The 25,201-nt window shown below is 42.5% G+C and overlaps 2 protein-coding genes across 2 annotated transcripts in view; one reads left to right on the top strand and one right to left on the bottom strand.

Annotated features, from left to right (window-relative positions):
- lama2 (laminin, alpha 2) overlaps positions 1-22,482 on the bottom strand; it is a 199,125-nt gene extending 176,643 nt beyond the window's left edge. Inside the window, exon 1 of the mRNA XM_079645313.1 lies at positions 22,320-22,482. Coding sequence (XP_079501439.1) covers positions 22,320-22,386 — 67 coding nt within the window. The 5' untranslated portion in view covers positions 22,387-22,482. The remainder of the gene's footprint in view (positions 1-22,319) is intronic.
- Positions 22,483-22,605: 123 nt separating this feature from the next.
- LOC307015253 (vesicular inhibitory amino acid transporter-like) overlaps positions 22,606-25,201 on the top strand; it is an 11,442-nt gene continuing 8,846 nt past the window's right edge. Inside the window, 3 exon segments of the mRNA XM_079643760.1 lie at positions 22,606-22,719; positions 23,671-23,848; positions 24,413-24,962. Of these exon segments, the coding sequence (XP_079499886.1) occupies positions 22,701-22,719; positions 23,671-23,848; positions 24,413-24,962 (747 nt within the window). The 5' untranslated portion in view covers positions 22,606-22,700.

Raw genomic sequence — 25,201 nt, 5'->3', positions numbered from 1 at the left:
GTGTGTCTAACCTGCAAGTTGCTCTTTAAATATATTGTATTTACAAGATGTTTGTTTGCATTTAGCCTCTTTATAGGGGCACCCATTGAGATCCTGTTGCCTCGTTTAGTCAGTATGAGAGATTGTCGAGCAAGAGACATTGGAAAAGAGGGAATAAACTATGTGGGAGCGATAAAGAGAAGTAGTTGCAAAGAGAGGAAGAGTGTGGATGAGTAAACATGGCACAGCATTGACTACAATGCTCTTTCATGTGTTTGTTCTCAGTGAAGTTCAGATGTATGATTCACCATGCTCCATCTGCACCTGCATATGTCTGTGTGTGTGTGTGTGTGTGTGTGTGTGTGTGTGTGTGTGTGTGTGTGTGTGTGTGTGTGTGTGTGTGTGTGTGTGTGTGTGTGTGTGTGTGTGTGTGTGTGTGTGTGTATGTGTGTGTGTGTGTGTGTGTGTGTGTGTGTGTGTGTGTGTGTGTGTGTGCGTGTGTGTGTGTGTGATGGAGTATATAGCATTCATTACAGTGGCGCTACAGACAAACTGCTCCCTGGATAGACATTGATTTTCACCCAATGGATCTCACTGTTAGCAAACCTAATAGCTTGGTGGGTAATGGGTACATGTTACGAATGGGCCCCTATGGGCAGGAGAAGGGAGGAGAGGGGAGTAAAAGGAAATGATGGAGGTAGAGGAATGAGGAGAAGAACATGTGAATAAATGAATTGGGCCAAAAAGAGAAAGAGGAAGACATGAAAAGAGGAAAGAAGAGAACAAAATATCAGAGGTAAGCAGGAGGAGAAGAGATGACATTGTTAAGGCACAAAAGGAGAGGAATTGATCTGAAAAGGTAAATAAAGCTGCAAGGATAAATCCATTAAAGGTGGGGTAGGTAATTTTGGAGAAACCAGCTTGGGTGCGCTAGAATTTGAAAATACACAACCGGAAAAAGATCTGCCAATTCCTTACAGAGCCCCTCCTCCAACACACACGAACGCGCACATGACCAATGAGGGCACGAGATAAGTTTGTGCACAGATGGAAGGCTGACAGGCAGGTAGGCCATCCAGTTACTTTAGCCGGGCCGCCTCAGATGATTGGTCGTGCTTTTTACAGCGCCACGGCTTCCACAGATGACGTTTTTCTATGGATTTGTTGTCAAAGCACTTCAGATATTCATTGCTATCGGGATGTTAAGAGCATTCCATGGACTATAACAAAAAGTGTATCTCGAGCGGTTTCTCAAACTTACCTACCCCACCTTTAATCTATGAAAGAAAAATAAGTGCGAAACGTTTTTTTCCATCCTTTAAAACATGACTTGCTGCTTTCTTTTGACACGAATGGCTGAATATCTTTGGTTGTTAGACTGTGGAACAAGACATTTCATTTTTACGACCTTTTATAGACGTTTTAATCAAGAAAATAATTAATTGATATTGACAATAATCCGGGAGGTGGAGCGTTACCAGTTGGATCTGGTTGGGCTCACCTCTACGCACAGCGTCGGCTCTGGAACCTTACTTCTGGATAGGGGTTGGACTCTATTCTTCTCCGGAGTTGCTCAAGGTGTGAGGCGCCGGGCGGGTGTGGGGATACTCACAAGTCCCCGGTTGGGTGCTTCGTTGTTGGAGTCTACCCCAGTGGACGAGAGGGTTGCCTCCCTACGCCTGCGGGTTATGGGGGGGAAAACTCTGACTGTTGTGTGTGCTTATGCACCCAACAGCAGTTCAGAGTATACGGCCTTCTTGGAGACCCTGGAAAGAGTCCTGTATGGGGCTCCTGAAGGGGACTCTTTAATCTTGCTGGGAGACTTCAACGCACATGTGGGCAATGATGGAGACACTTGGAGGGGAGTGATTGGGAGGAACGGCCCCCCTGATCTGAACCGGAGTGGTGGTTTGTTACTGGACTTCTGTGCTAGTCATGGATTGGCCATAACAAACACCATGTTCGAACATAAGGATGCTCATAAGTGTACGTGGTACCAGAGCACCCTAGGCAGAAGGTCCATGATCGATTTGGTTATCGTATCATCGGACCTGAGGCCGTATGTTTTGGACACTCGGGTAAAGAGAGGGGCGGAGTTGTCAACTGATCACCATCTGGTGGTGAGTTGGGTCGAGTGGCGGGGGAAGCCTTTGGATAGACCTGGTAAGCCCAAACGTGTAGTTCGGGTGAACTGGGAACGTCTGGAGGAGGCCCAAGTTCAGGAGGCCTTCAACTCACACCTCCGGCGGAGCTTTTCGGGCATTCCTGTGGAGGTTGGGGACATTGAACCAGAGTGGTCGGTGTTCAAAGCCTCTATTGCCGAAGCCGCGGCGGGGAGCTGTGGTCTCAAGGTCCTAGGTGCCTCAAGGGGCGGTAACCCTCGAACCTCCTGGTGGACACCGGTGGTCAGGGAAGCCGTCCGACTGAAGAAGGAGGCCTTCAGGGATTTGTTATCCCGGGGGACTCCCGAGGCAGTTGCAAGGTACCGACAGGCCCGAAGGGCAGCAGCCTCAGCCGTGGCCGAGGCAAAGCAGCGGGTGTGGGAGAAGTTCGGAGAAGACATGGAAAAAGACTTTCGGGCGGCACCAAAGTTGTTCTGGAAAACTGTCCGACACCTCAGGAGGGGGAAGCAGGGAACCATCCAAGCTGTGTACAGTAAGGATGGGACGTTGTTGACCTCAACTGATGGAGTGTTAGGGCGTTGGAAGGAGCACTTTGAGGAACTCCTGAACCCGACAACTCCGCCCTCTATGTTAGAGGCAGAGCTGGAGTATGAAGGGGGATCGACACCAATCTCCCGGGGGGAGGTCACTGAGGTCGTCAAACAACTTCACAGTGGCAAAGCCCCGGGGGTGGATGAGATCCGCCCAGAAATGCTGAAGGCTCTGGGTGTTGAGGGACTGTCATGGTTGACACGTCTCATCAACGTTGCGTGGAAGTCGGAAACAGTACCGAAGGAGTGGCAGACCGGAGTGGTGGTTCCCCTTTTCAAAAAGGGGGATCAGAGGGTGTGTGCCAATTACCGAGGCATCACACTACTCAGCCTCCCCGGGAAAGTTTACTCTAAGGTACTCGAAAGGAGGGTCAGGCCGATTGTCGAACCTCAGATTGAGGAGGAACAATGCGGATTCCGTCCTGGTCGTGGAACGACGGATCAGCTTTTTACTCTCGCAAGGATCCTGGAGGGTGCCTGGGAGTATGCTTATCCAGTCTACATGTGTTTTGTAGACTTGGAGAAGGCATATGACCGGGTTCCAAGGGAGTCACTGTGGGAGGTGCTGCGGGAGTATGGGGTGAGGGGGTCTCTACTCAGGGCCATCCAATCTCTGTACTCCCAAAGCGAGAGCTGTGTCCGGGTCCTCGGCAGTAAGTCGGACCCATTTCAGGTGAGGGTTGGCCTCCGCCAGGGCTGCGCTTTGTCACCAATCCTGTTTGTAATATACATGGATCGGATTTCGAGGCGTAGTCGTGGGGGAGGGGGTCTGCAGTTCGGTGGACTAAGGATTGCACCACTGCTTTTTGCAGATGATGTGGTTCTGATGGCTTCATCGGTCTGCGACCTTCAGCACTCACTGGATCGGTTCGCAACCGAGTGTGAAGCGGCTGGGATGAGGATCAGCACCTCCAAATCTGAGGCCATGGTTCTCAGCAGGAAACCGATGGACTGTCCACTCCAAGTAGGGAATGAGTCCTTACCCCAAGTGAAGGAGTTCAAGTATCTCGGGGTCTTGTTCTCGAGTGAGGGAACAATGGAGCGTGAGATGGGTCGGAGAATCGGAGCAGCGGGAGCGGTACTGCAGTCTCTTTACCGCACCGTTGTGACGAAAAGGGAGCTGAGCCAAAAGGCAAAGCTCTCTGTCTACCGGGCCATTTTCGTTCCTACCCTCACCTATGGTCATGAAGGATGGGTCATGACCGAAAGAACGAGATCGCGGGTACAAGCGGCCGAGATGGGTTTTCTCCGCAGGGTGGCTGGTGTCTCCCTTAGGGATAAGGTGAGAAGTTCGGTCATCCGGGAGGGACTCGGAGTTGAACCGCTCCTCCTTCGCGTCGAAAGGAGCCAGTTGAGGTGGTTCGGGCACCTAGTTAGGATGCCACCTGGGCGCCTCCCTAGGGAGGTGTTCCAGGCACGTCCAGCTGGGAAGAGACCAAGGGGTAGACCTAGAACCAGATGGAGGGATTATATCTCTTCTCTGGCCTGGGAGCGCCTTGGGATCCCCCAGTCAGAGCTGGTTGATGTGGCCAGGGAAAAGAAAGTTTGGGGCTCTCTGCTGGAACTGCTACCTCCGCGACCCGACCACGGATAAGCGGGAGAAGATGGATGGATGGATGGATGACAATAATCCGTTACAGCCTTTAAAGGGAAATGGAGGGAGATAAAACAGATAGACGAGATAAAAACAATAGAGGGATGACAAAAAGGAAGGAGAGGACGTAAAAAAATATAGTGGGAGATAAGAAGAAGCAAAGAGATGAAGACAAACAGAGGAGAAGAAGGGGATAGATCAGATGTGGGTTGAAAGGGGGGGCTGCTATTTACCATTACTGCTAATAGGTTTCAAAAGGAAGCAAGTCGTTAGCTAAATGGATAGGCCCTAAATGACACATTACCATGTTAAAGGCTGATTCCGCTCATTATTGGAGCTCTGATTCCTCCATGCCTCACCAGCTAGGGCTGTGAGCCGGCCACTTGTACAGAGACCTGCTGCCTCAGCAAATACACTCCCACACACACACACACACACACACACACACCGGCAGAGAAGGACTAGGGAAAATGGCCATGAGAAAAAATGTCCTGTCCAGTGCGCTGCTCTGTCCTGAATCAATATGCAAATCAGAACAGAACCCGGAGAAACCTGGTTTTCCCATTAGGAAACAAGTCAGTGCTCGGATAAAAAAAACAACAGCATGAGTATTTGGAGTAGAATTTTTTTTTATGGAAAGCAAATGTTATCAGGGAACTAGAGAGGAGTCCAATAGCATTATAATACAGCACATAGTACAAAAGGGAAGTCTGGAAGACATACTGCAATTCAGCAGCTGACTTAACAACATTGAGCTTATTTTAAAGTGTGTGTGCGCTGCGAAGAGTGATTAAAGAACCCGCTCACACCCACACTTAAGTTTATAGTGGTGGTCAAGGACCTCCACCAGTTAAATTGTGACCAAGTGTTGTAATCTTCTTTTATCACATATTCCCTGGCATTTCATTTGATCATTTTCTATATTTTCTAGGATTCATTTGGGTATAACGTTGTTTATTCAGCTGTTGGTTATGCAAATTGGAAATGCTGGATTCAAATCCAATCCACGATAAATCTTGACAGGTACACACAGTCAAATGTAGTCTATGCAATAAACCCATTTTAGTATATGGAGCAGTTATTAGTGGGACACTACAGCGCCGCGGGAGCAGTTTAGGAACGCTGCTTGTTTTCTTGCTCAAGGACACCTTAGGAGTTGATTAACTGGCACCTCTAAGAGACCTGTCCACACGCCACACTTGGTACCATCTGGGACTTGAACCGACGACCCCTCGGGTTCCCACGCTAAATCCCTTTGGACTGAGCTACTGCTGACCAGCCTGCCAATAATTGTATGTAGGCCATCTTGCAATAAGTTCCACTATACAATAACCCCTCTGGCTTGAAGTCTAGTTTGCATGAGTTGATTTGAAAATCTAAATATTACAAGATGATTTCTGAGCATCACTTAAACCTGGACCGGGATATTAAACCGATTGGAAATAGCACACCCTAGATTTCAAAATACACAAATATGTCCCAAAGCGCAGCAGAGCCGAACCCCTCTACATGACAAACTAACACGAGTCTTTGTTAACAAGCAGGCAGAGGACAAGGATCTGGTTGAGTTGCTAGAACAGAGCAGTGGGCTCCTCTAGGAATAAATGTGCTGACGGACCACCCACCTCCCACCCACTGACAGAACAAGCCTTGGGCCTGGCTGAATGCTCAGATTTGCTTTCCTCTCCAGGGGCAAAGAGGGTCAGCGCAGAACGCGTACTGTTTGAGTCTCACAGATATTAAAAACTGGGATATTTGAGGTTTGATGTACAGGAATGTTAGTACTTCTTTTCCAAATATGTTGCCACTGGCTCTTCTTTTAGGATACACTCAGATGTTGATATTACATGGGTCCAAACAGCGAAATACCTACAACAGGGAGTGAGGTCAGGGGTCAGATTCAGGGACAGAGTATTGTGGTGTCCAAAACAATCATTAGTTTACTGTATGTAAGCGGTAAAACTAAACTTATGACATTTTAAATGATAATGACTTGACTTGAGATTACATTCTTCTAAAAAAAATAATATGCTATCCATTAGACGGCTTTTTTATAATTAAATTCTAAGGCAAAAGCTTAAATCAAAATAAAATAAAACTGATTTAGCATTTTTGAATGAGAGTCTTATTGTTATACTCAGCTACTGTATGTTTACTTTAGCTCAATGCCTTGATTGAAGATTCTTCAGTGAGGTGAATGGTTTGAGATTTGAAGGGTCGACCGATTATCGGCCGGGACGATTATCGAGGTCGATATTCCGCATTTTACAGATTATCGGTATCGGCCTTTTTAAAAAAAATCAAATTGCCGATACAACTTTGGCTCTGATGCGGCCGTTTCTCTGGCTGCAGTCACCACTGTTCACAAGCAATGTCCCGCCCACAGCGCTATCTGATAGGCTATTACTGAAGTGTCAATCCACATAGCGTCTCGCAGCCGAGAAACTGTGACGCGCTGGGACGACTGGGACTTTGACGGCTGCTAGTGGAGCCTCGCAGCAACTCTGCTTTCTGCACCACAATCTGGTGCTAGTGAATTGGGACTACTAAATGAGTGAGACTCAAATATCAGAAGTTCAGAACAATTTTAGTAGTTTTTATTTTATTTTTACCTCATTTACTTTACTCAGGGTCACAGAGAGGAAACCAGTTTTAAGATGTTGAAAAGTTCCTTAAACATAAAAAGGCATTTCAAAGAAGTTCTGTTATTCTACATTTTTGTTATTCTACACCAAGATGTTCAGATTTTACTACAAATGTATATCGGTTCCAAATATCGGTTATCGTTCTCCCTGATTACTAATAATCGGTATAGGTATCGGCCTTGAAAAAGCCATATCGGTCGATCCCTAATTTGAAGCTGGTCTTTTCCTTAGAGCAAGGCAATGAATGCCAATCAGTAGATTTGCCAAAAGGGGGTCCACACAGTAAAGGAACAACATCATCTCTCCGTTGTGATGCTGGCAGCATGTTGGACACTTTTAGCAACAAGATGAGTAATTCCTCCAAGCTTCATCAAATTGCATTTATCTCAGTTTTGGCATTTCAGTATAAGGCCAACTATTATGATGTTATTCAAGCACAAAACAACATGTCTTCCAACAGTCATATCTGCCAGCTTCAGTGTGCCTTCAACAGGAAAATACCCTTTGGAATAACTCACTCCTTACCAGCCTGGTCCAATATCAGACCAGTGCCCAAAATTCCCGGGTGTCACGGGTCTATTATTGCAGGGCGGCAAGGGCTCTCTGTCCACACACGCACACACGCACACACACACACAGATACACACACACAGAGATATACACACACACACAAACACACACCACTTTTCACATATTTCATCTTGTGCCAGATGAGAACATTTGCTCTGCATTAGGCTCTCTGTGGGTTTGCCTTGGACCCGAATAATGGAAATACAAAAAATATAATGGAAATGTGAAATTACATACAGAATGTGTCCATTTCTCTCTCTCTCCACACACACACACACACACACACACACACACACACACACACACACACACACACACACACACACACACACACACACACACACACACACACACACACACACACACACACACACACACACACACACACACACACACACACACACACACACACACACACACACACACACACACACACACACACACACACACACACACACACACACACACACACACACACACACACACAGGTGTGTATAAATGTTAAATCTAACCAGGCCATTCTAATAGACTCTTATTCCTCTGATGCTTTATCAGCTCAATCACACAAACATTCAGCCCCAAAATAATGGCCTTTCTGTTTGCCGCCTCTTTCTGTGTGAATGTGTGTGTGTGTGTGTGTGTGTGTGTGTGTGTGTGTGTGTGTGTGTGTGTGTGTGTGTGTGTGTGTGTGTGTGTGTGTGTGTGTGTGTGTGTGTGTGTGTGTGTGTGTGTGTGGTGTGTGTGTGTGCTTCTATCTAGGAGCTGTGCTGCAAAGAGAGAGTGTGCACTGCATACAAATCTGTCAGTAAAGCCAGAAACAGCAATTGTTTGGTTAGGAGGTCCTGCATTTAAATTCATTCATTCATCCACCTGTCAGTCAGTCGGCTGCAGTATCTGATGTTTAAAAAAAAAAAAACGTACAAATGTGCGAAAACAAGGGACTGCCAGGTATGGAATAAACCGACACCAGTTTTAGCCGTTCAAGGGTAGTCCGCCGAGTCTCGATTAAGGACCATAAGCATTAGCTGCTAATTGTAAACCAAGAATAACTTAAATAAAAATTAAATAAAGTATCTCAGATAGTGTGGATATCGTCAGGTTGCTCATTATTAGCGGTCTTTGAGGATGTGGCTGCCATTAAATCATTGGTAAGGGAACATTACACTTGGTGATTTGAAATGAATTAAGAACTAAAGACGAGACGTTGGAGATTTTAACTTTGAACGTTAAACTGTTCCTTTAAAATAATACCTTAATAAAAAACTTGAAGTTGAGTTGAAGTTACTGAAAATGGACGTAGTGCAGTCCACACACTAATCTGTATGCTTAAAACTTTTGTGTTGACTGTCCAATTTCTACAAACTCAAGTATATCTGGTTGACCCCTCTCTTTGTATTGCTAGCTATTCTGACTTGGACCACACACCAGACTGAGGTCATGATACATAAGGCAGAGGACGTGGCTCTGAAAGGTCAAAGTTCATGAATGTGTGAGGTTAGAGGTTGCTTTAATACGAAAGGTCATGACGCTGAATTATCACACACAAAAGAAGAACAAAATAAACATTCAAAGCCATCTTCCAAAAGTCTGAAAATCATGTTGTGCCCATATGTTGAACAAGGATGTAGCGGGCGAGCTAAATGGTAATTTCTAGCAGCCACTAAAACCAGCCGGTATCAATCTACACAGGACTTCAGAGAAACAGCAGCCTAACCTCAGCCCAGACTCTGACCACAGAGACCTACAGCATGTTGCCAACTAGAGTGTCAAAGTCTGGTTTTGAAACATGATCCATACAGCATGTTGGTGGGAGACTGGGACGGTGGCTTTGCTGTTGACGTTGAGGGGGCTCTTTAAATTAATTCTATAAAAAGCTTTTATGTGTTTCATTCCTTTCAAGAAGAAGAAAACATGCCGTGTAATCGACATTGTTTTCCGTGTCCCAAAATGAAGATTAGGCTTATTAAACTAAGCTTTAAATATGCCTGGATTTTAGGAAATTGGTGAGGGAGTAAGTATTTGGTTGCTACGCCACAACAAAGCAAAATAATCAAGGATTGTGTACAGACAAAAAGCTAATGATATGAACATGTGTAAGCCATGTGTGTTGCATTCAATGTTCTGCAGCAAAGTCACAGTTTGCAGAATGTTTTTGTAATACTCCGAAGAATTCATCTTTAATTTTTGGTGAGAATTACCAGGAACACTGTAGAGAAAAGGACCTTAACAGTGACTAGTGCTAGTCACCAGTTGTCATGACAAAATCTGCAAGACCTTACTGATCTTTTGAAACCGAGTCTAAACTCTGAATTGACTTCGATTGGGATTGTCATACCTACACCATCCGTTTATTTTATCCCAGGATAATTAAGACAAATAAACAATTCTGATGCTTTCCATTGTTTAAGTTAAACGACCACCAACAAACCACAACGAAGGCTTAGAGGAAAAAACGGCCCCGGACCAAAATCAACAAACTGAGAACTAGTTCCCAAAGTTTAAATCTGAAGAAAGCATACACAAACCAAATGCAACAAACTAAAAAAAATCCAAAACAGAGCCGGGGGGCATCTGTCTTGCTTTACGGCTGTCTTTGAACTGCCTGAGTCAGACAGATTTCTCCAGTGGAAGACAGCTTGCTCTCAGTGCGCTCGCTGTGGATAAACACAGGTTTTGAACTGAAGTGATTTGAGCTGGAAAGAGAACAATGAGACCTCCAGAAACCAACGGTGAAGAAGTCGTAAAACAAACAAACTCAGGCCAGACGCTGAGCTTCGGCCGCAGAGGTTGTCAACGTTACTCATTCCTAGGATGAAAGATAGATAGCGGGGCGGAGGTGAAGGAAGAGGAGAAGGGGGATGATAGGAAATCGAAAAGAGAAGCACTGACTACATTTGATAGGCAGAGATGTAGAAGAAGACATTTTAAGGAAGTATTGTTGGATTTTTAAAGATTAAGATGCATATTAAGGTGACTGCTGGCCAACAGAGGCGAAAGAGTATAGAGGGAAGAGGAGGGGAAGGGACCTAAAGGTGGTCAAAAGTAAATTAGGAGAGAAAGGGAGGAAAAAGAGGGCAATCAGGAGGCCAAGGAATGAGAGGAGAAGTGGAAAGAAGAGCAGGGGGAAGATACAGGAAAGAAGGAAAGAAGAAGGCAAGAGGTTATGAGCAGCGGAGGAGGGGAAAGTGTGTGTGTGTGTGTGTGTGTGTGTGTGTGTGTGTGTGTGTGTGTGTGTGTGTGTGTGTGTGTGTGTGTGTGTGTGTGTGTGTGTGTGTGTGTGAAAAGGGGGGCTCATTATTGACACCATATGTTACCACAGGAAGCTCTTTGGGAAAATATATGCACCCAAAAGATCAGAGAGCGAGAAAGATATGAGAGGAAGATGTAGAGAAAAGAAAGATGAAGAAACGGAGGTTGTTCCAAAGTCTTTGCAGCTGCAGACGTGTAGGTTTGTGTGTGTGTGTGTGTGTGTGTGTGTGTGTGTGTGTGTGTGTGTGTGTGTGTGTGTGTGTGTGTGTGTGTGTGTGTGTGTGTGTGTGTGTGTGTGTGTGTGTGTGTGTGTGTGTGTGTGTGTGTGTGTGTGTGTGTGTGTGTGTGTGTGTGTGTGTGTGTGGAGGGGTCAATAGCCTCTGTTTTATCAGCTGCACATCTGTATGTCAGGCGTGCCGTGTTTTGGCCACAAGGTCACGGTGTCAAATCTCACAGCGAACACGCACTCAGATCTATCCAGACATCTATCATAGACATGCATACATAAATATTTCAAATGAACACTGTCGGTTTTATTTGATAAGATTTGAGTGCCAGAAGGATTGTTAAAGTAAGGCTTCTTCAAAAAGTCTCAATAAAACATGTGAGAGAAGTTTTCGTTGACGTTGACACGGTAAGAAAAAAGGAGATTAGAGAACGTTGAACAACTATATAGAAATGTCAATTAGTCAATAAGTCAACTGACTGAAATTAGTTTGCAGCTATTGTGTTTATTGTTTTTTTGGCCTGTTTCGGTTTCTCGGGCAATGCATCATTCAGCCATAGATGCTAATTTTGCAGTCCCTGGCAGGAAGATGGCTTTAAAAGAAAAAATACAAGAGCACATAAACACAGGTAGACATTGTGCTCTCCACTATTCAAGCTAGCTACCCAGGATTAGAGTTAAACGAGAGCAATTTACCCACAATGCAGCAGCTGATCTAGACCATCTAAAAAAGGGTCAGAGGAATGAAACCATCAGACTGCATTGCTAGTTCTTCAGAGGGAAGATTGGTTATTTTAATTGGAATTTCTGTCTATGAAATGCCGCACTATAATCAAAGTTTAGTTTGCTATTGAGTACATAGCACATGACTTCACAACATATTCGTTCTATTATGAAGCCTCTCAACATGCAGCCCTGACGCTGTTAACCAGATCTACTTGAATTCATTTCTATTATGTTTTCGCATGTATCTCAAAAACATGGGGTTATATCGGTGCAAAATTAAAAAGGAATATATTAGGAGAGCTGGGAGTTACTGCAACCCAAAACAAGTTTGTCATCAAATATTTTGTACATATTTTATGTTCTTTCCTACAAATCCATATCGCAGTCTTGTTTATTTTTTAGGCACAGTAAACAGTCAGGTGCAGAACCTTGTGCACACACACTGTATAAACTCACATGCACACACACTCTGTACAAACTCACATGCACACACACACTGTATAAACTCACATGTACACACACACACACACACACACACACACACACACACACACTTACCAATTCATCAACTCATGCTCTGTTTCCTTCTGTGTCTAAGCCCACAGTAGAATGAAGCTGGGCAGAGCAGCTATTGTGTCCCTGGTAGAATTAACTATTGATTTTCTCCTCAGCATTATCAATGCTGTTCTGACAACAAAACAGCTATAGGAAACACACATGAGCACACACACACACACACACACACACACACACACACACACACACACACACACACACACACACACACACACACACACACACACACACACACACACACACACACACACACACACACACACACACACACACACACACACACACACACACACACACACACACACACACACACACACACACACACACACACACACACACACACACACACACACACACACACACACACACACAAGTCAAATATGAAAACACTATTCTGATATGCACACACTGACAAATACACAAACAATGATGCGTGTAAATAATCAAACATTCAAAACAAACTGAAGCAAATGTTTCCAGTCTTATCACATGAAATTAGGATAAACACCGTCCCATGAAACATTACCCTGTGTTTATGTATCGGATGTTTGTGCATTGCTTGTGCAATCAGAAAGCAGCCTTTGTGAACATCCGTGGGCCTACAGTAAATTATGATCAAATTCATTTGGAAACATTGGTATAAATACCATAGGCACCATGGTCACGTCCATTGTCTTGTTCCAGTCACTATTTGTGTTTTCAAAATTGAGATCATAAAACCTTTTATTTCAGCATTAAGATAACTTCTACTGTATTTGTCCCACTCTCCTTTTGTTTTGATAAAAAGACAAATAAAGAAATCACCAGCTTTTCTCTGATACACAATGCAATAAACCATGAAAGTTTCAACATCATTCCTTCTTCCTTGTTTTGCCTTTGTCAACGAGCAATCTAGTAGATTTCCAGTGCAAATTAAAGTGGACCTATCATGCAAAATGCACTTTTGTACGTCTTTTACCCATGAATATGTGTCCCCGGTGTGTCAGGAAACTCACCAAGTGTCAGAAAACACAACCCTCTCTATTTTGCTCCATACCCAAATCTCTAAAAACTGGGCTTAACGGATCTGATACAGACGGATCCAGATTTGAAAATAGTCTGACGTAAGTGACGAGGAGCTCCGCCTATATGGCCAACTCTACACCTATCAGGGGAATGAGAGGTTGCCGTGGCGTGGTAACAGCATGGTAACAGCATGGTAACAGCATGGTAACAGCATGGTAACAGCATGGTAACATGACGCTCGTGCCTCGCCCCCCTCTTTTGCAGGGGGGCGTGGTCAGCTGCAGCGCATGCAAAGACAGGGTGGAGGAGAGGAAAATAGAGCAAAATGAGGCATGGCTAAAATGCATAATCTGTTTGGTATTTTGAAAAAAAAACGGATAGGTATACCTTATACAGATTACATTACATTACATTGCATTTAGCTGACGCTTTTATCCAAGGCGACTTACAATAAGTACATTCTACCAGGAAGATACAACCTTGAAGAAAACAGAATCATATAAGTCCATCAGGTTTCATAGAGCCAAACATTTCAAGTGCTACTCAACTGGCTTTAGATAAGCCAGCCCTTTATTAGTGTATAAGTGCTTTTATAGTAATTCTATCGCTCAAAGTGGAGTCGAAAGAGATTAGTTTTCAGTCTGCGCCGGAAGATGTGTAAGCTTTCTGCTGTCCTGATTTCAATGGGGAGCTAATTCCACCATTTTGGAGCCAGGATAGCAAACCGACGAGTTTTTGCTGATGGGAACTTGGGTCCCCCTCGCAGTGCGGGTGCAGCGAGCTGTTTGGCTGAGTGCACGTGCTGGGGTGTACGGTTTAACCATGTCCTGGATGTAGGAAGGGCCAGATCCATTCGCGGCATGGTACGCTAGTACCATTGTCTTGAAGTGGATTCTAGCAGTTACTGGAAGCCAGTGAAGGGAGAGGAGGAGCGGTGTGGTGTGGGAGAATTTAGGAAGGTTGAAGACCGGACGAGCTGCTGCATTCTGTATGAGCTGCAGAGGTCGGATGGCACATAGAGGTAGACCAGCCAGGAGGGAGTTGCAGTAGTCTAGGCGTGAGATGACGAGAGCCTGGACCAGAACCTGCGTCACTTTCTGGGTCAGCTGGGGACGTATCCTCCTGATGTTGTAAAGCGTGTATCTGCAGCAGCGGGTTGTAGCAGCGATGTTTGCAGTGAAGGACAGTTTGTTATCTAGGGTCACACCCAGATTCCTTGCAGTCTGAGTTGGGGAAACAACAGAGGTGCCGATGTTGATTGTTAGGTCAAGAGTGGGACAATCTTTTCCCGGAAGGAAAAGCAGTTCAGTCTTGTCAAGGTTGAGCTTGAGGTGATGAGCAGACATACACAGAGAGATGTCAGCTAGACAAGCAGAGATGCGTGCGACGACCTGGGTCTCTGAGCAGGGAAAGGACAGAATTAATTGGGTGTCGTCAGCGTAGCAGTGGTATGAAAAACCATGCGTGCTAATGACTGATCCGAGCGGGTTTGTGTACAAGGAGAAGAGGAGGGGACCAAGAACAGAGCCCTGAGGGACCCCTGTAGTTAATTGACAAGGGTCGGACTCTGACCCTCTCCAAGTTACCCTGTAGGTGCGGTCTTTGAGGTATGAGGTGAGGAGGGAAAGTGCAGAGCCTGAAACTCCAAGTTCTTGGAGAGTGCGAAGGAGGATCTGATGATTCACCGTGTCGAATGCAGCAGACAGGTCCAGAAGGATGATGACAGAGGAGAGGGAGGCTGCTTTGGCAGTGTGCAGTTCCTCAGAGATAGCAAGGAGAGCAGTTTCTGTTGAGTGACCTGCCTTGAAACCAGACTGGTGCGGATCCAGAAGGTTGTTCTGATGGAGATAACAGGAGAGTTGTTTAAAGACAGCGCGTTCAAGTGTTTTAGACAGGAACGGGGGGAGAGAGACAGGCCTGTAGTTTTTTAGGTATGCCCTACAATATATTATTCAAATATAGCATGATATGTCTCCTTTAAACAAACACATGTAAAATATACCATGGGTGCTTTACGAAATGAGAATCTTAGGGATTATGGATGAGATATGTGTTATTAACTACAGGCGCAATCTTTCAAGAAAACTCATGGAAGGAAGATTACATTTTGACATAATCTGATCTGAATCACGTGGGAGACATATTTGTCACTCTCGTTAACTGTGCCCTTAGTGCCCTCTAGTTTATTTAAATCTTCCACATCTGGCTCTACTGATACTTGGTTCCATTCAGAAAGTAATATTTTGTAAGTGCATTCTTTATTTATTTTTTAAATCAGCAGGCATCACTTAGCTGCCATCAGCCTCCTGACCTACTTCTGCCGCACACTGTGACAAGTGTCAGGAGAAAAAACAACTCGACGACGAAGATTTAAAATGTCAAAGTCAGAGCCTCCAAATCCCTCTCTCTTTTCTCTCCTGCAGCCTCATGTCTTTTTTTACTGACAGGAAGGATACATCACCGTTCCAACTTAGCACCTGGCTAATTTTAGCTCCTAGAGGATTCCTCTTAAGTACACCGACTCTGTCACACACAAACACACACACACACACACACACACACACACACACACACCTGTTGGGGTTCATGTGATCTGTGTCTTTGGCACAATGTCATTGATTCATTCTTGGCTGCCTTGAAGCCGAAGACAACTTCACAAACAAGGAATGACAGGAAGCTACAAACATATACAAACATGTGCATCAGAGTGATGAGAGTAATCTATTTCACATCTGCCAAATTAAGAAAAGAGAAAGCAGACACACTCGGAGTGTAACACACCAAGCAGCACGAAATTAAAGAACGCTGACAGAATTTCATTTGTGATGGGATGCCTGCCTAATGAATGATGCGAATAATGAACAATGAGCTTTCAATGTGAACTTTTATCAATAATTTAAAGGCGTGTCACAGCAAGAACAAAAAATCTACTTCCCTATACTATTTGTTCTTCTCATAACCACACACTTTCACGTTTAAATAGATTATGGACATCAACCTCCTCCACACAAAGTGCAGCCAACAGGCAGAGCACATTGATTTGGCAACAGGTTTGTCTTCCCACATTAACCCATCTGGAGCAATTTGGAGTTCATTACACTCAAGGACTTGTTGACCGACACTGGGAAGACACATGTCTACAGCTTCTACACTGGGTTACAGTAGTCAATTCTAACATGATCGTAATGTGTTCAATTTTATGTAAAAATGTGGTTGTTTGAAATAAGCTTTGATGATGCAGTTGTTTGAAGGAAATATGTTCTCCTGTTTAAAGGTGGGGTAGGTACATTTGAGAAACCGGCTCGAGATACACTTTTTGTTATCTTCCATGGAATGCTCTTAACATCCCGATAGCAATGAATATCTGAAGTGCTTTGACAAAAAATCAATGAAAAATGTCATCGGTGGAAGCCGTGGCGCTGTAAAAAGCACGACCAATCATCTGAGCCGGCCCGGCTAAAATAACTGGATGGCCTACCTGCCTGTCAGCCTTCCATCTGTGCACAAACTTATCTCGTGCCCTCATTGGTCATGTGCGCGTTTGTGTGTGTTGGAGGAGGGGCTCTCTAAGGAAGTGGCAGATTTTTCCAGGTTGTGTATTTTCAAATTCTAGCGCACTCGAGCTGGTTTCTCCAAAATTACCTACCCCACCTTTAACTTCCTAACAGAAAAACATTAAGCTGAACTATATCCGATTCATTTAGTTTTTTACCGTGGTGTTGAGTTTGGAATAAAGAATCTGTTAAGTGTGAGTGAAAAATAAGTGTATAATGTTTCAACCCCAACGATAACTAAAATATAGTCTGTCCAAAATCTGCATTCATCTGCTTGTTTAACATGTATGTTGCCATATAAACTCTTAAAAAAGTCAATTACAGTCTTCTGGATCATTGGATCTTCCTTGTTTTTCTTCCTTGACACCTTTCCTTTCTTCATTCACTCCCTCCCTTTCCTCTTATTTTCCAGGAAACATTGACAATATTCACTGAATTTGAGTCCTAGGCTGAGAAGTCTGAGGGCCTCTGGTGTATTCTACCAAATCCATTCAGCTAAGCTCGGCTGCTTTCACATTAACATTGCAGACTGAGATCAACATATTTTGAAAACATTATGACCTTGGGATTAATTCACCTCATAAAAATGTTGATTTCTCTGATGGGCAGAAAAATCCACTTTGGATTCACGACACATTCACTTAAACCTCTGGTGACTCCACATTCAGCCTGGCTTGGTAATTTAATCCATTACCCTAACTTAAAACACATCTGCTCTGAGGAGACATTTTATTTACAAATGAACTATTTTTTATATTTTCAGCATAGCACACTTGATTAAGCTAAAGTCCTATAAGCATCAACAGGGAAATCAATCCGTTTGCTTTCTGAAGATGCAGAATGAGCTTTCTGTAGGACAGCAGTTAAGTCACTAGGAATTAAAAAACAAATGTTGATTTCTCAGTTGGTTTACAATCCTTTTCTGGATTCATTACACCGGTGTCTCTTGTGAGCGTAACCTCATATCCATCCATGCAAACCAGGCTGATAACTTTCACATGAATACACACATAACTCACACAAGTCAAGTTTTCTGGCAACTAGTCCGAACTTTAGACATTTTCCCTGGTGACAGGCACACATCCATGACAATTTACTATATTTTATTAATATAGTCGTTTGGCTTTACTCTGGAGTTCCATGAATCATTCTGACTTTTATTTCATATCAAATCAGAGCTCAAAACTTGTTCATATTGTCCACTATATATTGCATTTACTTTACATTTGCTGATTTATCTGGTCTATTCTGGTTTTATGATGATGCAGTCAGTGGAATTGAATATTCAACTCCACATGTATTGACTTATAATGTTTTCATCCAATATGAAAACCTAGTGCATAGGCTGCGACTAATTATTATCTAAGAATAAAGGCTATCAATCAGTCCGCAAAAAGTTAGACCCATAGATAACATCTTTACATTATTTGTTTTTTCTAACAGTCCAACATGGAAAGTAACAGAAAACCAAAAAAAGCATCACATTTGGAGGCTTTAAGCCCCTTACGTTTGGTCTTTTTCGTCTCACATAACTTACAGCCACTAACAAGGTGATTTCCCATTGACTTTGAGAGAGGGATACCTGAAGAGTTAAACTGCTAACTCATACCACTCAATTATCAAAATTGACAGCAATTTATTCCCCGTTGTCAACAAAGCAATATCAACTAGCGGTTCAGTATAAAACCAGTCAAGCCAACAATACGCAATAAAGTTGCCTATGGGTCTTGCAGGGGTTTCAAACTCAAGGCCCGGGGGCCAAATCCGGCCTGTGACTTCATTTTCTGTGGCCCCATAAGAGCTCTGAATGAATATTATATGTTTATTATACGGTTACATGATGATTTACAGAAGCACGTTGCCTATGAACTACATATCCCACAATGCATCTCAAATTAGACTTTTTTCTCAGAATTAAACTTTTTTTATTCTAAATATGCCTTTTTTCTCCGAATGTGACTCTTTTTTTAAAATGTCACTTCTTTTCTTTTTTTAAATGTCACTTCTTTTTTTAATATAAATTTCTTTTTTTTGATTTGGACTTTTTTTCCAGAATTTGGCTTTTCTTTTAAAATCATTGTGTGACATTCTCACTGAAGAGACTTGCAAGTATTTGCCCCAGACTTCTGCTTTCAGACGTGGTTAATTCTGATAATAATCCAATGCAGAGGCAATAATGTAATATAATACATTATTTTATATATATATTTATATATGTATATTTATATGGTCTTAAAGTTACAACCGGCCCTTTGAGTGCAGCCATAATGCTGATGTGGCCCGCGATTAAATAGAGTTAGACACCCCTGGTCTACAGTGATGAGCAATTTTCCACCCAACTTTTCTTGCAATGTTGCCCAAAAAAAAAGGGTCTTTTCATCATCAACAAATGTGTCTCGATCCCTCTCCTCAAAACCAGAATTAAAACCATTTTTATACTGAGGGATCTGTTTCAAAAGATTTAATTTCCATATAGCTTTTGTGTATACTTCCAATCCTTTTCTCAATATTGCTGCTTCAACCTCCTCCTCTCTCTCTCATGCCCCCTGAACCATTATTCTACCTGTTTCACCAATCCTTATCATTGATGTATCCTTCAATGCCTTATAACTCTTGAGCGCACCCTCCTTCCTCTCCATTTCATCCCTCCTCCTCCTCCTCCTCTTCCTCCTCCTCCTCCTCCTCTTTCTGATTATCTCCCGGTGTCTCTCTGAGCTCCGTCACTGATAGAGAGCATGCCTGGCTGACATGGCTGGTAATGAGGCTCCTAATGCAGATGGCCTCTCCCGCCCTTCTTCTACTCACTTTCTCTCTTATACACACACACACACACACACACACACACACACACACACACACACAAACACACCGTACACACAAACACACACACACACCGTACGCACAAACACACACATCATGATGGCAGCCCCCCTCCCCTCTGCAGGTGGTCCAAAGCACTCCTGCGTTAAACAGTAGCTGGAGATGTTTTGAACAGGATAAATAGAAAAAAAGCATGACGAGCACTACATTTGTCTGATTATTCAAGCTCCAAACACACACATGTCAACACACCCTACACACACTCAAACAGCTTCATCTTCATGTTTGTTCTATTGTTCAAGAAGAAAATGGCCGATCCTTAGTAAGTTTTGTAAAAGCGGTAATTTGACTAATAATAAGAATCAGCATTTTGCATGAATATCTTATTGTGTGCTTTGTTATATTGTTTTTGGCCCAGCTGTCAATCCCCTTCTCCTCTAAGGGCATAATTGTTTCTCATTTTTTGTTGTTGAATGTCACGGCCCTAACACACAAGAACATAATTAACCTTCACAACTACACAACTACAGTTATACAAAAGCAGCAGCTCTTTTCAAGTGCATTTCGCATCTCTTGATCTTTAAAGGGTTGATTCACTTAAATGACAAAAACAAAGAAGATCGTATTTCTCTTAGCACTGTTGGTATCCAGGCATGCACACGGATGTGGTTATCTTTGTCTGGGTTTTGAGAGATTTATCTGAGATGTTTGCCTTCACATCAAAGCAGCATGTGTATGGATTTTGCTAGTGGTACTTAAGGCATTGAAAATAATATCTCATTCAGCCGATTCAACGTTATGTGTCTTTTAGAAACAGCAAGCGTGTTTCATGATGTTCAGAGTTTGTTTTGGATAATCCACAGAACAAACTGTCAACACCATTTTAAAAAAAGGAACATTTCTTTGGTAGAAAACAGTATGATAAATCTGTTGAAGATGAGATCTGAGGATTATTCAGAGAAACACAGCTTCTGAAAATAGATGCTGCTGTTAAGGTTTTAAATAATGTACAATAACGACTTTACTTCACCTTTGTTGTTTGGTTGTGGTGGCAAAAAACTCAGAGACTGATCTTATCTCTCTCTAAATATCACAAAATAAAAATAAATGTTATTTTATAATTAGGGTGAACAACCTTCAGGGCATGTTGCGATTTATCGTTTGTTTTTAGGAAAACACTGAGGATGACTAAAACACAGATGGTCACATTACATTCTTAACTTCAAAATGAAATGCCAGTGACAATCTGAACCTCATATCATTTGGACAGTGACTCATCCGCAAACTGCATCCAATCCAAAACCAATATTGTACACTGTCCAAAGTTAAAATAACCTCACTATTTGTCAAATACCTGCTTTTACAAACAGCAAACAATTATCTGATGTTTTTTTATAATGGCACTGAAACAAGCCTTCATCTGTAGCATAAATGAATGTCACATAGACAAACATTGTGAGTGACTTGAGTTCTTGAACTATGTGAAAAGTTGAAAACAAGACTCCCCAGGGAGCCAGACTAAATGTCAGTTAAGGATACATCCTGTTGGCCAAGCAGTTACTGCAAAAGGGCAATACAAGGGACATATGTCTGTTGTATTAGTACAGTTCAACACTAACTATAGGTCAATGTCTTTTATGTAGATCTTATTGATGAGTCTAAAAAGAACAACAACTGATGATTCTTTCGCAACGTTTCTTATCAGATCCCTCAGAAACAGACAACAAACGTTGGGGTCCTAATTTAACAAGACATTTCAAAGGATTTTAGGATCTCAGCTATGCCTTTGCTTTCCTAGATCTAATGGATGTTTCCTTTGGTCAATTATGTTGAAGTCACCCAGCTACAGTTTATAAGCTACTGATGTTATACTCTTCAAAAACTACAGGCTAAACACACAGTTTCCTTGACTTTAGACATTGATATCACCAAAGTGGCTAAGTTGATTTTTTAACCATTCAAACAGTATTCGAAACAACCATCTTCTATCTGTCTTTTACCGTCATATGCACAATAGCTTCAGAGTAGTTCAGGCTCCTCCAACAATGACACAAACAATATACTCAAGACAAAAAATAGATCAAATGAAAACACTGCAAGAAGAAAAAGAAATGAAACAAGAGAATGTTGCAATGGACACAATGGTGTAAGTAAATGCAAACAAAGCAAGTTATTTACCCAAACAAGTAAGTATAAGTAAGTTTTGATAAAAACAGAATTTTAAATTAAATATTGTAGGGGAATACAATACAGCTGATTGGAATAATATATAACTAAATAATAGGACTGTAAACAGATGTGTGCGTAAAGTGCTCTCTTAAGTGCTTAAGTGTTTATCATGCGTTTTCCTTTTTATCTAAACAACTAAAGAAACCCTGCTCTCATAGAAACAAAGTGTGATTAATGGCACGTGTCAGCTTGCCACAGTGATGAGAGGACGTTTAAAAGCCTTTCTCCTGGATTTATATTAGTTTATCTATCTAGGCAGAGGTGTAGCCAGCCTGGGCCTGATTAGCTTATTACGGGAAATGAGCATCAGCCGTGTGAGTGACAGCGGGCTGATGCATGATGGGAGTGTTGTGCTCCGGTAAATGACTCCTCCTGAGCACAGTTATCGGTGTATTGATCCGTAATCTTATCTATCAGCTTCTGGAGGACTCACCTCTCTGCTGGGCATGGCAGCATTGCCATAGTAACGCGGTCAGAAGCACGAGCCGGAGTCGCTTCATTTCGTCCTGCTTTAAAAAGTTTGATATTGTGCCGCGTGCGCTGTGGAATCAGCGCTGGGGTCCTCTAGCGCAGCTCCGTGTGATGCGTTTAAAGTCAGAGGGAAGTTTCAGAGAAAGTTGATCCAAAGTCTCTCTCTCTCTTTACTCCTCCCTTTCCTCTACTCTCTCCCCCTTCTCTCCAGGTTTAAACATGGGGCAAAGGAGGGGTGAACTGAATTGAAAATTAGATAGATAGAACTTTTTACAACAAACATGTATTTGCAGTATTGATTATAAAAGTTACCATTGGGCATCAGAAAGGCCCATATCAAGCAATGCACCACATTGTATCAGGTGAGCTTGTGTTTTGCGTACATTATTATTAATGTATGTACATTATCATTAGCTTATGTCTGGCAAATGAATGTAAAATGTAAAAAAATACCACATTTTCCTTAGAAACGTAATGGTGTAGAAGTGTGAAGTAAAATGACTAATACTAAGATAAAGTTCCTAATAGGTATTTTAGTATATAGCAGATTAATTCATTTACTTGGGTTACTTTTTTGAAACTTTAAATTCTGGGATCATTGCGAGCATATGGTAACCCTGAAATTGGGTAATCGGATTACTTTTTGATGAGATCCAGTGAGTTTCAAAGCAGTACTGTAATTAAAATAATGTTTCCCACTGCTGCCAACAATTGTAAACATGTGCTTAAGTTAACAATTGCTTAAACCATTACAGGGTTTAAGGCGTATTATACATCAATTGCTGCAAAACTGAAGCAATTTTGGAAAGAAAAGCTTCAAATGCTACAAAGAAAATGAAATGTTGCATCAGCACAGCTCTGGAAAAAACAAACAAAAGAGCATAGCAGGGTGAAGAAGAGAGAAAGAACTAAGTAGAGAAAACTTCAGAAGTGAAGAGTTGGACAAAAGTTATGGTCAAGTTTTGTCAAGTGAGTTACACAACTGTTCTGTGGCTCCTCCTGCTGCCCTGCACAACTCACCACAGTCTGGGGCTAAACTCAAACTGCAAATTATCCCGCATTTAATGAAAGTGAATGAAGTCATACCCTCAACTTTATCCCTGCGTTAAGGCCATTAAAGCTGTTTACTTCTTCACTGTTGAAAACACGGCTATATTAAAATGTTACAGCTCACCAACTTGTCAATCACTGCACACACCTGTGCAAGAGTGTTTGTGCAATTGTGTGTGTGTTTTTGCAGATTATCTACAGGCAGACATTGTGAGTGTGTGTGTTTGGGGGATATTTTTGTAGGAGTTTGTTTATGTGTCCAGTGTCAGTCAATCTTCCCCAGACCCAGAGACCTCCTGAGGCAGAGAGGCTGACTTTGCGCACAGTGAGGCTGAAGATGGGCTCTCGTCGCTGGGCTCGCAGCTCTGGGCAGCCCTGGAGCTCTGCTGGGTCTCTGTGGGGCCGGGCAGTGTCGAGACTGCACCTGGACTGGACATCAAGGTGAGTCACAATATGGGATACATTCATTTATAGATTTACTGTAGCCTACTATTTATTTTCATATCGAAATAATTACTTTTCTAAAAATAACTATGATTATTAGTAGGTTCATCATCATTCTTCATGTTAAACTTTATTGTGCATCATGTAGAGTATCTGCTAAATTCATTGATAGTATAAACTTTTCTGTATAAAGGTATTTATTCAATATAGGATTTTCTAGAGTCAGAGTAACAAGGTACTTTACAAGTCAATCAATAACACTTATTGTCCCTTTAGCATAATAGTATTGTTGTCAATATACATATTTTGTATAGTTTGTTCAAGTTAAACTAAAGATTACACAAATATGAGGACATTTCTTTAAAGGTAATGAGGCTGTCCTTTCAAGATATCCAAAGCAGACTCCATTGTATTCTTAAACTCATTATGACCTTTGGAAGGAATAATATGATAAGAACAGTTGTATTGAACCAAATACACTCAATATGGTATATTACTAATGTAACTGATGACTCAAAAAACATTAACTCATTTATTGAAGTGGTTTGTTTTGATTGGCAGGTTTTTTCAGGAGGACGAAGAGATGCTGATTCTGACCCACAGCGATGAGTTGAGCCGAACCTATGGTGAGGACAACAGATTGCCTTTGGAGAACATCACAAACAGAAACAACAGCTCTGAGGACACCAGGAGAAACAGCACCTTTATGCAGGAGAGTCCAACTCTTAAAGAAACCAGAGCCACTGTTATCTCCACCGGACCCAGAACCATCACCATAACTTCAGCCGTTTCCACTTCAGACTCCTTTTGGTTTAAAAACTCCAACATTTATGGCAAAGGGAAAATATCCTCTGAGACCGACAACACTGAGGAGAACAAGACACAATCCTACAGGATGTTTAGAGGGAATATGCAAAAGCCAAGAATTTCTGAGCGTGGAGAGGAAGGAGAGGAGACTGTGGAGGGGACTTCTCAGTTTGGTACCAACTTGGAAGAAGAGATAGCAAAGATGAGTTTGGGTAATCCTGTTCAGAGCCCCAACCCCGGCACCAAAGGGCTGAACACCATCACCACCTGGGAGGCTGGCTGGAACGTCACAAATGCTATACAGGTATATTAATAATAATAATTCCTTACATTTTTTATTAGAGTGCTGTTCAAGGCACTCAAAGCGCTTTACAATTACGTATTACATGTACATGTAATTTAACAGTTATTACTGTGGACAATACCCAATAATATAATTATTACTATTATAATAATAGTCGTCAAATGTAGGGTCAACAATTATTTCCTCTTACTGTATAGGACGTTATAGTAGAGATTTAGTGACTTTACATTTCAATCCAA

The sequence above is a fragment of the Notothenia rossii genome, assembly GCF_949606895.1.
Source record: "Notothenia rossii genome assembly, chromosome: 8".
NCBI classification, from domain to species: Eukaryota; Metazoa; Chordata; class Actinopteri; order Perciformes; family Nototheniidae; genus Notothenia; species Notothenia rossii.
Note: the sequence above shows the minus strand (reverse complement) of the source record. Positions and strands in the feature narration are given on the sequence as shown.